Source organism: Musca vetustissima, unplaced genomic scaffold, assembly GCF_032173495.1.
Source record: "Musca vetustissima isolate MV318-11 ecotype Yass unplaced genomic scaffold, APGP_CSIRO_Mvet_v1 utg1268, whole genome shotgun sequence".
NCBI lineage: Eukaryota > Metazoa > Arthropoda > Insecta > Diptera > Muscidae > Musca > Musca vetustissima.
In genome coordinates this window covers 405,196-418,784 of record NW_026882850.1, presented here as the reverse complement: position 1 = coordinate 418,784, position 13,589 = coordinate 405,196, and the positions used below count along the sequence as shown (strand labels likewise).

General features: G+C 32.8%; 1 protein-coding gene across 1 annotated transcript in view; it reads right to left on the bottom strand.

The window, feature by feature from the left end:
- Window positions 1-11,583: 11,583 nt before the first annotated feature.
- The window catches only part of LOC133329538 (serine/threonine-protein phosphatase rdgC), a 92,430-nt gene continuing 90,424 nt past the window's right edge, over window positions 11,584-13,589 (bottom strand). Inside the window, exons 11-13 of the mRNA XM_061538013.1 lie at window positions 12,317-12,416; window positions 11,860-12,138; window positions 11,584-11,705 (exon numbers count right to left, since the gene is read on the bottom strand). Coding sequence (XP_061393997.1) covers window positions 11,584-11,705; window positions 11,860-12,138; window positions 12,317-12,416 — 501 coding nt within the window. The remainder of the gene's footprint in view (window positions 11,706-11,859; window positions 12,139-12,316; window positions 12,417-13,589) is intronic.

The following is a 13,589-nucleotide window of genomic DNA, read 5'->3' as shown; positions in this document are numbered from 1 at the left end:
TCTTTAGAGTTTCCTCGAACGACTGGTGTAAAATTTATGAAAATCGGTTAAGTAGTCGCAGAGTTATATGCATTTCAAGTCTACGATGTTCCGAAATGTACTTACTGTTCAGTGCTGGGCGCCTATTACCTGAATATAAAATACCACACAAAAATTTATTTCTTTTAAATGGCAATTTTTCTGCTTTCGAAATGGCTGCTAAAATTATAGCATACTTTTAGGTCAAACACAGTCTGTATATAGTAGTCCGGTTTTTAAATTAATAGGTGGATTTGTATGCAATATAGGCGTGGAATTCTTTCAAAATATTTTTCAAGGACCTACACAAGGCGTGGATTTATTAAAACATATTTTTAAGGACCTATACAAAGCGTGGATTTATTAAAACATATTTTTAAGGACCTATACTTATTCAAATTTTAGAATTTCCATCTCTGTTTTATCGACAATTTTCGATATGTCCAACCACAAGTAAAATTTCGTAGATTAACGGAAGTCCAGTTGCAAACCTCATGCTTCGTTAAGTGAATACACAAACCTCTGTCTTGCTAATTCTAATGTGTGCTGATGGCAATGCTTTTTGGATACTGTATTGTCTTATATGGAGCAGAAGGTTTGTGACGCAGCTATATGCGAAACTGTTATCCCCTAGTGGTTTGGCACATAACTAAGATTTAGTTGTGATTTGTTTACTGTGCTAAAATATAGATGGCGCAGTAGTACATTCAGTTATTAAGTGTTTCTTCATATATAGATGCCGAACTAGCGATATTTTCTACTATTCCCCTACATTCATATTTACGTTAGAGCAAGGTCCCTAAAACATCATCTATGCAGAATTTTTTTTAAATTAGGTAGATTTTATGGCGTTTATTTTTGAAAGTGGCACCCAACATATATCACAAAATACTCATTGATTTTTTTTACAGAATTCAAAGATGATGGAAGTTGGATGACGGCCAACTTCCAAGCCAAGAACATCAACGTGTCATAGGATAACTCTAAATTATATGTTTATAGTCAGGTACAAACGTCCCCAAAACATTCTACCCTATAGAAAAAATTCAGCTTCTGTCCATGTTGATTATTTTGATGCTTCTAAATGTATTTTTGAATCGAAGTGATTGTTTCCGGGCGCATGGTGAGTAAAAAGCTTTTATACAGAATTTTTTAATGTAGGTAAAATTTTGGCGACGATTTTGGTAACTGTCGCCCAACATATTCCTACATATATTCCTAAATCTTTCACATAATCTGATCACAAAGTACGGATGGAATGTTTTTTTTAATGATGATGGAAAGTGCATGGCGATGAACTTCTTAGCCTGCAATGCCAGAAATGGATCCAACGGAACATATGATAACTATAATTTTTTCTTTTTTTTTTTTTTTTGAAGTTAGGTACTCTTGGGAATAGGAATGAATATAAATATATTTGCAGAAAGTCTGCGTTGTGTGAAATGACCCGTGATACCTTCTAGGCAGATTAGTAGCCGCAAAATGTCATTCTAATGACTATGAAGCCTTTATGTATATTAATACCTATTCTGACCACTGCATGATCACATTGAAAATGGGTGATTTTTGTAACTGGCGCCCAACATACACATTCCTAAATCTTTCACAAAATACTCATAGAATTGTTTTTACCAAATTCAGAGATAGTGCCAAACGGATGACGGCCAATGCCAGATAAGGTAGACTTGGCGCCAAACGTTGTAATAAGAAAGAATGTGAAAATAGAAGCCTTTATGATATAAAATGAATGAAGCCTAAGATGGATGAAGCCTCAAGCCTGTAATGCCATAAATAAATAAAATTCTACCAACGGGTAAAACACCAACCCGGAGGCTTTGGTGCAGGCACATCCTCCTGAAGAGATAAATAAGCAAACCTGGCGACAGATACAGACAGCGTGCTGAGGATCTGGAAGGAGCATTTTGAAAAACTATTGACATCAAATAGTTGCATTGAAGTGGATACCCCAGAACCAATAATATATGACGGTATAGAGTGTATACCACGTAGCCAAGATGAAGTCAGAACAGCAATCAATCGACTGAAGAATAATAAAGCAGCAGGGTTACAAGCCGAATTATTCAAGACTGGTGGTCAGATGCTGGTAAGGAGCATGCACCAGCTGATTAGTACAATTCGGCTAGAGGAAAGCATCCCCAATGATTGGAACCTCAGCATCCTGTGTCCCGTGCACAAAAAAAGGAGACAAGACGGTATGTGCCAACTACAGAGGAATAAGTCTCCTTCCCATCGCATATAAAGTGCTATCCAGTGTGCTATGTGAACGATTGAAGCCAATGGTAAATGACATTATTGGACCATACCAATGTGACTTCAGACCTGGCAAATCCACCACTGACCAGATTTTCACTCTGCAACAAATCCTGGAAAACCACACGAAAAACACATCGACGCATTCCACTTATTCGTAGACTATAAAGCCGCATTCTCAGCCCTATCCGATCAGAGGTGTATAAAGCCATGTCTGCGTTTGGCATTCCTGCAAAATTAATTCGGCTATGCAGGATAACTTTAACAGGCACAAGATCAGCAGTTAAAGTCGGAAAGGACCTCTCGGAACCCTTTAATACCGAACGAGGATTCAGACAAGGTGATAGTTTGTCGTGTGACCTTTTTAACATCCTGCTGGAAAAAGTCATACGAGAGGCAAAAGTGAAGGATGGAAGGATGGATGATACTATGGTCTGAGCAAACAACTAAGAAGCAAGGCTACCTTCCGCCAGACCAAATGCACACTCTACAAGACGCTGATACTACCCGTGCTGTAATATGGATCTGAATCATAGGTACTTACGCAAGCAGATGAGGCAGCTCTTGAAATGTTTGAGAGAAAATTTCTCCGAAAGATCTATGGGCTGATCTGCGTTGACGGTGAATATCGCCGTCAAATAAACCATGAGTTGTACCAGCTATTCTCGGACATCGACATTGTTAGATGTATTGAGCTGCAGCGACTATGTTGGCTAGGTCATGTTGTAAGAATGGATGAAGATGCCCCAGCCCAGAAGGCATATAAAAGCGAACCAGCTGATGGTTCACGCAGAAGGGGAAGGCCACGAATACGATGGAAAGATCAAGCCGAAGACAACATTGCCGAAAATGGTCCCAATATGGAAATGGCGCCCAATATATATATATATATAGTAGAAAAGTTTTGACGTAGCCCTCATGTCAAACGATCAAAACGCTTTTCGGCAAATTGATGAGTCCTAACTGAATTCTCATCTAGTCTACTTATATGTACGCAGTGAGGTTTAAAGGTGCAGACCGATTTTAAATAGTTGGATGAGCATCTCATGTTGGAGGCTATGCAACGTTCGGTCCATTCGAACTTAAAGACGTTTTAAGTAGTTTTTTGCGAGATTATCACAAAAATATCCGCTATCGCTCTAAATTTCATATGTGTATTTCCATATTTTATATCAGAAAATTAAATTTTTTGTTATGTTTATAAATTTTTATTTATTTAAATTTTCATTTTTTAGAACAAACATTTAAATTTTAATAATTAATTTTCAATTTTTTGCATTTTTGTGTTATTTTTGTTTTTTTTTTTTCTTATAAGAAAAAATAAACTTAGCATAATTTTTGGGATTGTTAGAATAATTTTTTTTTTTATTTTGTTTTTTTTTTTTAATATAAAATTTAAACAGCCATCGAAATATAAATTGAATTAATTATTTTCTTTTTTTTTTGGTAGAGGAGAGTATAGCTTGAAAAGTTGTTTATAAAAAATAGGATTTTTTTTTATGATTTATTTTTTTAGTTTTCTTTGGAATGTATATATGATAAATGTATATATAATTATTTAATAAAATCGTGGTGTAAAGATTTTTTTTATAAAATATGTGATTTTTGTTACAAAAAAATAAAATAATAATTAGGAGAATAGTTTGACCAACAAATATTTTTAATTGTTTATTATATATTATTTATAGTTGGCTTTATTTACTTATTTTTTATTTTTGTATGTTTTCGAATAAATAAATTTTTGGGGTGCTTGCTGTAAATGTTTATATAGAAATATATTTGTTTTATATAATTTTTATTTATTTTTTTTTATTAAATAATTTTTTCGATAACACTTTTTTATTTTTTATTTTATTATTTACACCAATTTTTTTCTCAACTTGTTTTGAAGAACCTTTGTTTACGTTTTATTTTTTTTTCTTGTAAAAACAACAATATTTAATTTTTGTGTATTTGTAATAGTAAATTTTTATTTTTTTATTAAGTTAACTTTTTTGTTTTATTTTTAATTTGTCTTTCTTGTTTTCCTCTGCAAAATAGTGTTCTAGAGAAAATTGTTCCCATCATTATGATTAAGGTTATGTTATGCGATTTGCTTATCTTTTATTAGCTATAAGTAGCTTGTTTTGATATATGTATTTCTTTTTTTTAATTTTTTAAATAAAATAAAAAAGAAATAATTTTTTTAATAGTAAAACAAAAAAAAAAAAAAATAAATAAATGATATTTAAAAAAGAATTAATTAATAAAACTTTTTTAGATATATGTATATAGTAGTTCGATGAAGCATACCCATCGCATCCCAGGCTCCGGGTATCCGGTTCAGTATAAAAGTTCATAAAATAATTCATTCATTGGCTTGTTTACAAAGCACCCTAGCCTCCAGAATTTCCATAGACGAAGTTGTGAGGGCTAAAGACCTGAGAGTCCTCATCGATATATTTTTTTACTATCCTTTTGCAGAAACTATATATTTTGTGGTTTTAATGTCGCCAATTATTAGATGGAAAATTCAGGGATGGAAGTTTGGACTTATAAAAATTAGAAAATTATATTTTTGTGTACCAAATAAAAAAAATTAGTAGCTACCAAGCACCTGCTATTGGTTCAACATATTTGGTTCAATAATGCGCAAAATCTATGAGATTACAAGAATGAATACGCTTCATACATAAAGACCTGACCGTTAGATCGTCTATACTATGACTTTCTAAACCCCCGCCGAGTTAGATTTCTTAACCCTTTCAGTGTTTTTGTCGAATATATTCGACATTTAAAAGTACTCTCTTTCTTTGCGATTTTTCGGTTATCCTATGTACCGTTACAATTGATGTTTTTGTTTTTGCTGAAAGACAGACGAAACTGTCCGAGGGTTAAAATAAAAATTGCTATTTTTTCTAAACTCTGTGCCTTTATATGATATTAAATATAAAATTTTAAATTTTTATTCTGACAAAAATTGTTTTTGACACTGAAAGGGTCAAACAAACTGAAGGATAGCACGGGGTCAAAATGTCATATTTCTAAAAGGATAAATGTAGGGTGGCATCATGACTAAAATCGATATATAGGATTCAAAGGAATAAATATCAGATTTAAAAAGTTGTAGGATAGGACGGGTTATTTTTATGGAAAACCCATAGGAGTCCTACTTCTCCGAATGGTGCGACTGTGGAAGGCTTCTTAACAATGACCTTATATACAGAGGTCTACTGATGTTCATTTGGTCTTCAGCTCATCCATAAAAAACTTAACCTTCTTTCGTTTATTCATAGAGCCTATAAAGCCCTTCCATGCTCTGGGGATACGGACTGGACGAGCAAACGGTTAGCAATTTTTAAGTAAAGGCCTGCGGATTATTTGTCAAGCAATATTTATAGACCTAATATTAGAAAGTACTTATATATATTAATACCCATCCTGATCCCTGCCATGGTCATGCAGTGTCGGTAGTCATATTTCGTAACTGGTGTCCATCATTTATTTCGAAGTCTTGAAAAAAATCTGACCACTAAATGCTCATGGACTTTTTTTTACAAAATTTAAAGATGATGGAAGACTCCCAATTTCCAAGCCCGCAATGCTAGAAATGGCGTCCAATGTGTCATAGGATAACTCTAAAGTTGTTTTCGAAACAAGGATATTCATGGCGCCCAACGTTTTAATATGAAAGAATATGCACATTTTTTGCAGAAAGTTTGCGTTGTGGGAAATGGCGCCCAAGGCCCGTTATGCCCTACAGGTGGATTATTTGTCAAGACATTTTTGCATGGTCAGTGTTGGTGCGTGATTTTTGTAACTGGCGCCCAACATATATTTTTAATTTTTTCACAAAATCTGATCACAAAATACTGATGATATATTCTAAAAATACATTTAAAAGATGGATGACGCCCAAATACCAAGCCTAAAATGCCAAAATGTACGTCCAACGTGTCATAGCATAACTCTAGATTTGTTTTCGAAGTAAAGGATACACTTGGGCGCCATTTCCGATTTTCGAAAGAATTGAAAATTTTCAAAACAAAGCTAAATGACTGAAAAGTGTCGGTCGCTGTTGCTGAAAAATAATAAAAATTGATGGAGGATAATGAGGTCAATCTTCCAAGACTGGAATTCCAAAAATGGCGGCCAACGTGTCATAGAATAACTTTAAATTGCGTTTTTGGAGTAAGGTACACTTGGCGTCGCCGGATTCAATAAGAAAAAATATGATAATAGGAAATGGCGCCCAATATATATTTAATAAAAAAAATTGAAAATTTAAAAAAAAAATATTCAGTCGGTATTGCCAGCAAAATTGAAACATGAAGGAAGATAGATGGCGCCCAACTTCCAAAATACGGCAATGCTAGAAATGGCGCCCAACGTTTCAATAAGAAAGAATAAGAAAATGTTTTGCAGAAAAATATACGTTGCAGGAAATGGCGACCAAGACTCGTGATACCTTATAGGCGAATTATTTGTCAAGAAATCTTTAGAGACAATGTAATTAGGAAGTCTTAATATATTAATACCTATCTTGATGACCTTCTGCATGGTCAGTGTTGGTGGTGAATTTTTGTAGGATAATGCCATTTGTAAATTGGCTCCATATTGTCAGAAACGAATTTGCTCAAAAGAAACATCTGTAAAACACATCTATGTTTCTTTTGAGCAAATTCGTTTCTGACAATATGTCTATATTAGCCATCCTCATTAGCAGCCATAAGGCTGAGGATATAAATATTAAATAGAAAATAGAGATAATTCGATTGAGAACCGTGTCCGAAATCGTAAAAAAAAACAATCAATGTTCTGTTTTTTTTTATATGGGGGCTACTCTAATCTAATCCTCAAAATACCGAAATTTTGGAGTTTCCGATATAGGGGAGCAATTCTGAAACATTATCCAATGAAAATTCAAATGCTTCGGAAAGTACGATTTGAGCCAAATATACACCGTTTTGTTGCATGATTTGTTGCCATTTTAAAGGTAACATTATAATGCCTCTCTCATAAAAGTCCTGTCCTCTATTTGCGCTGCCCTCTATTTGCAAAAAAAAAACTCTAGTAGATTTTCACAATCCTCCCTAGACACCAAATTTTTATCATTAAAGAAATTTCGAAATGCAAGAAAAAGATGAAAGAAGATGATGATCGCTTGCCAAGTCCAAACTATATGGCGGATGTATTAAAAATTCCCAACCATGCTCCTGATGTTTCTGGCGAGTCACTGTAGATGTGGGTGGCCGTTAGTCCTGTTTGATGTACTTTACCGTTCTTTGACCGACTGCTAATATGTCGGGCAACTTCAATCATTTCTCCGATTTTATCGAAATTTTCAATGACCGGATTTCGTTTTCCCCATCCTAATATAATTACAGACAATTTAGTTTAGGTTATTTAAAGCGTATACGTTGTGACAGAACGTATACGCACTATGATAACCCAGCTCATCACGTAGGCTTAATTTAATATCTGTTTATGTCTTTGGGCTTTTTATATGAAACTTCTGTATAATTATACACAGGGCAGATCTTCTACAAATTTCTAGATTTTAAATATATATGGATACAAAAAGTAGATTTTTATAGGATACGAAGATCTTATCGAAGTTATTAGGAAACCGACTAGGGATTGTATATCTCAGGAAGAAGATAATGGGTAAAATTTCGTGTGCAGCCTGAACACAAAATTTTATAACAATATTCGCATTAAAAATATGATATACAATTTTTAATTTAAATCAAATAATAAAAAATATATTTTTATAAACTTTTTATATGGTATAAATTATTTAAAAATGATAAAATAAAAACCAAAAAATGTTTATACAGATATTTTTTAATATGTATATATTTTTTATTATTTATATGATTTAAATGCTTTGCTTATATTTGCTCAGAATAAATTAATAAAATTACAATAATCAATTTATATTTACTTTCAAACTTAACTAATTTGGCTTAAATATATTAATAAAATATTTTATTTTATTTTTTAATTAATTTTAAATTTTAGCTATAAGCGTTTTTATTTTTCATTATTTTCATTTCGAATTAATTGGAATATTTTTTTAGCTAATTTTTTTTAAAGGGCGTAACTTATTATAATTTTTTTATTTTATATTTCAAAATTTTCATAATTTTCAAAATTATTTTTATATAATTTTATAATTTTTTTAATTATTTTTTTAATTATAATCTTTATAAAAGAGGATATATTTTAGCTAAGTTTTAAAATAATGTTAATTATATTTATATATTTTTTTATAAATAAAAATTAAATTAATAAATTATTTTTTTTTTCATAATTGAAATTATTTTTATTATAGTTAAAATTGTCATGTTTTAATATATATATTTTTTTTAATTTGAATTTTTTATATTTTTTTAATTGTGTATATAATGAACATATAATTACTATTTAATTTTTAAAAAATGTAAATCGTTGTAGTTTTTTATATATTAGTTTAATAATATTAAAATAATACATAAAAAAACTACAGCAATAAATTTAATATTTAAAATTTTATTAAAAAAAAAAAGAACATTGAGTAAGGAAAATAGTAAATTCGGACTGGGCCGACTATATGATACCCTTCACCACTCTGGGTACATTCTACATATGTATCCTAAAATACGACGCGTTTTTGTTATATATCTATATCTGAACCGATTTCAGGGAAACTTGTCAGATACTAATTTATATTACATCAGTACGTTGTGTCAATCGGCCTAGCGATGGATCTTTTCACGAAGCTTAGCAACATCATTCTGGACTAAATTCAGTACCCTATACCAAAATTCGTGGAATATAGAGACTTTGGTACACAATTTACCTAAAATCGGACGAAAATATATATGGGAGCTATATCTAAATCTCAACCGATTTTCACGAAACTTAGCACACGTTACTCTAGACTTAATTCAATACGCTATGACAAATTTCGTGCAAATCGAATGATTTTCAGAGACTTTGGATGAAAATATATATGGGAGCTATATCTAAATCTGAACCGATTTTCACAAAATTCAACACACATCATACTAGAACTTATCCATTACGCTGTGCTACATTTCGTGCAAGTCAAAAGATTTCCAGGGACTTTAGTGGACTATTTACCTAAAATCGGGCGAAGTTATATATGGGAGCTATATCTAAATCTGAACCGATATTCACGAAACTTTGCACACATCATTCTAGACTTAATTTAGTACGCTGTGCCAAATTTCGTGCAAATCGAAAGATATATAGGGATTTTAGTGCACCATTTACCTTAAATCGGACAAAAATATATATGGGAGCTATATCTAAATCTGAATCGATTATCACAAAATTTAACACATATCTTCCTAGACTTAATTCAGTACGCTATGCAAAATTTCGTGCAAATCGAATGATATATAGGGACTTTCGTACACAATTTACCTTAAATCGGACGAAGATATATATGGGAGCTATACCTAAATCTGAGCCAATTTTCGCGAAACTTTGCACACATCATTCTAGACCTTATTCATTACGCTGTGCCAAATTTCGTGCAAGTCAAAAGATTTTCAAGGACTTTAGTGGACTATTTACCTAAAATCGGGCGAAATTATATATGGGAGCTATATCTAAATCTGAACCGATTTTCACGAAACTTTGCACACATCATTCTAGACTTAATTTAGTACACTGTGCCAAATTTCGTGCAAATGATTGATTCGAATGATTTTCAGAGACTTTGGTTACCCATTTACCTTAAATCGGACGAATATATATATGGGAGCTATATCTAAATTTGCGCCGATTTCCTCGAAACTTGGCACACGTAATTCTGGACTTAATTCAGTAGCCTATGCAAAATTTCATGCAAATCGGACGAAAATATATATGCGAGCTATATCTAAATCTGAACCGATTTTCAGGAAACTTAACACACATCATTCTAGACCTAATTCATTACGCTGTGCCAAATTTCGTGCAAATCGAATGATATATAGGGACTTTGGTGCACCATTTACCTTAAATCGGACGAAGATACATATGGGAGCTATATCTAAATCTGAACCGATTTTCACGAAACTTGGCAGACATCATTCTAGACTTTATTTATTACGCTGTGCCAAATTTCTTACAAATCGAAAGATATATAGGGACTTTGGTGCACCATTTACATAAAATCGGAGGAAAATATATATCGGAGCTATATCTAAATCTGAACCGATTTTCACGAAATTTGGCACACGTAATTCTGGACTTAATTCAGTAGCCTATGCAAAATTTCATGCAAATCGAAAGATGTATAGGGACTTCGGTGCACCATTTACCTAAAATCGGACGAAGTTATATATGGGAGCTATATCTAAATCTGAACCGATTTTCACGAAACTTTGCACACATCATTCTAGACTTAATTTAGTGGGCTGTGCCAAATTTCGTGCAAATCGAATAATGTATATGGACATTGGTGCACCATTTATATTAAATCGGACGAAAATATATATGGGAGCTATATCTAAATTTGAACCGATTTTTTCCAATTTCAATAGGGGTTGTCCTTGGGCCACATAAGTGACTTGTGCCAAATTTCATCCAATACGGATAATAAATGCGACCTGCACTTTGTTTACAATCTAACATAGACAGACGGACGGACATGCATAAATCGACTCAGAAAGTGATTCTATGCATATTCTCAAAAGGAACCATGGGTCTATCTCGATTATTTTTGCCTGTTACAAACATATGCACAAAGACATAATACCCTGTACCACAGTGTGGTGAAGGGTATAAAAATTATTGAGAAATTAATGGACGGAGATAGAGATAAATTGTGACAATTTTGAAATTTTTTTTGTTAATACCATTTTGTAATTATTTTTTTATTTTATTTTTATATATTTTCGGTTCGTTGTCTATTTTTTTTCGGTTATGGATTTTAATGATTAAATATAGAAATCAATACTAACTAGGGAGATCAAAGAGATAGGCAGTCTCAGGCTATCTAGCCTGGGTCCAACCTTTTTATAAACAAGGACTAGATTACACCAACATGGATGTCCATGAAAAATTATGAGATTTCGAAACAAATGTATCCTTAATTAATAAACCTTATAACTAAACAGTATATTTATTTATATATATATAATAATTATTAAAAATATAAAATTGTTTTGCGATTTAAAGCTTAGATAATTTCAAATGACTGTGACAGGGAGAGGGAGAGAGAGAGAAAGAGACACAATAAAAGTCATTGCACAACAGCAAAGGAATTCCCTTGCCTCCTATCCGACCATCCATCCATAAATCCATCCTCCCCTTGAATTACTTATTACGTTTCAATGTGTTTGCCTCACAATCCTTGGGATCGATATCATCCTCTTCGGCCGTTGGCGGTAATAGTTTTTTCAACTCTGCCTCAGCTTCAGCCACAGTGGCACTGAGTCCTAGAAAAAAGAAAAAACACACACACACAAACACACAACATTAATCATTTTGTCACATTAGAATAATTTTTATCAGCGCCCTCCCTCATACCCCTCCCACATAACCCTCTTTCATACCCCTCCCTTCCTTACACGCCTTCCTTGCTAAACTTACTTCTATCCGTTTTTTGTTTTTCACCACCATCATCGCCACCACTCAGCTCCGCCGTCGCATTGGGTGACCTATCTTTACGTGTTCGACCTGCTACATGGTCATTCTTCGCCTGTTCACACAGACGGAATGCTTCCAAGAATTCATTGAGATCAACCAGCCCGTCTTTGTTCAAATCCATCATTCGGCACATGTCCAACAATTGTTCACGGGTATTTGTGCCAGGTAAATGTTGTTCCAATAAATCACAGGCATCACTGAATTCACTTAGGGATATGTAACCTGAAAAAATGATAAGAAAACCATTACAACAACAACAAAAGAAAATAAATAAATCAATTGAAAACATGGGGCGTATAAGTGGTGACACAATGTATACGCCCCAAACTACAGAAATATTTTTTATTTGTGGACTTTGCTAAACTATTTTGAAGTTCGTTAAAACTTCTTTCCCACATACCCGATTGATCCGAATCCAAAATGTGGAATATTGCCTCCAAGCTACTGACGTTTTTATATAGGGAATCCGCTACGCTGGTTTCTTGTGCTTGAGCTTCAATCTGAAATATAGGGGAAAAATGAAATTAATATAATATGGACACATCTACTACCCGTAGATAATTATCTACGTCTTATAGATTTCATAGATAATTTATCTATTCCTTTTACGTACTGTAAATAAATTATCTACGTTATAGATTCTGCAGATACTTTATCCATGTATTATAGGTGATGTAAATAAGTTATCTACGCCTTGTAGATGCTATAGATAATTTATCTATTCTTTGTAGGTGCTGTATATAAATTATAAACGTCTTGTAGGTGCTGCAGATAAATTATCTGCGGCTTAGAGTGCAGTAGATAAATTATTTGCGGCTTAGAGTGCAGTAGATAAATTATCTGCGGCTTAGAGTGCCGTAGATAAATTATCTACGCCTTGTATGCGCCATAGATAAATTATCTACGCCTTGTTTGTGCCGTAGATAAATAATCTACTCCTTGTAGGTGCTGTAGATAAATTATCTACGGCTTTTAGGTGCTGCAGATACATTATCTACGCCTTGTAAGTGCTTAGAGTGCCGTAGATAAATTATCTATGTCTTATAGGTACTCCAGATAATGTTTATATATTATCTACATCTTGTTAAAAGCAGATTTACATCATCTACGCCTCGAAGATAATTTATTTATGTTATCTACGTCTCGTAGATAAGATTAAGATATTCAGATCAGATCGTAGAAAAAGTATAGACATTAACTACGCCTCGAACGTAAAGTAAAAACTTTATATACGCCACTTAGGTAACGTATTGCCATTATCTAAGCCTCGTAGATAAAGCTTGTATATTATCTACTCCATATATACAATGTATACACATTGTAGATAAGGTTTATATATCATCTACGCATCATAGATATTGTCTACGCCTCATAGATAATGTGTAGTTATTATCTATGAGTCATTGATAATGTGTACTCCCCGTAGATACTGTTCATGTATTATCTATGCCTCAAAGATAATGTCTAAACCTTATAGATAACCCATATACATTATCTTTGCTCGTAGATAATCTATATACATTATCTATGGCCCGTAGATAATTTATATACATTATATACGCCTCGTAGATAAACTATATACATTATCTACGCCTCATAGATAACCTTTATACATTATCTACGTCTTGTAGCTAACGTCTATACATTATCTATGCCTCGTAGATGAAGTCTAT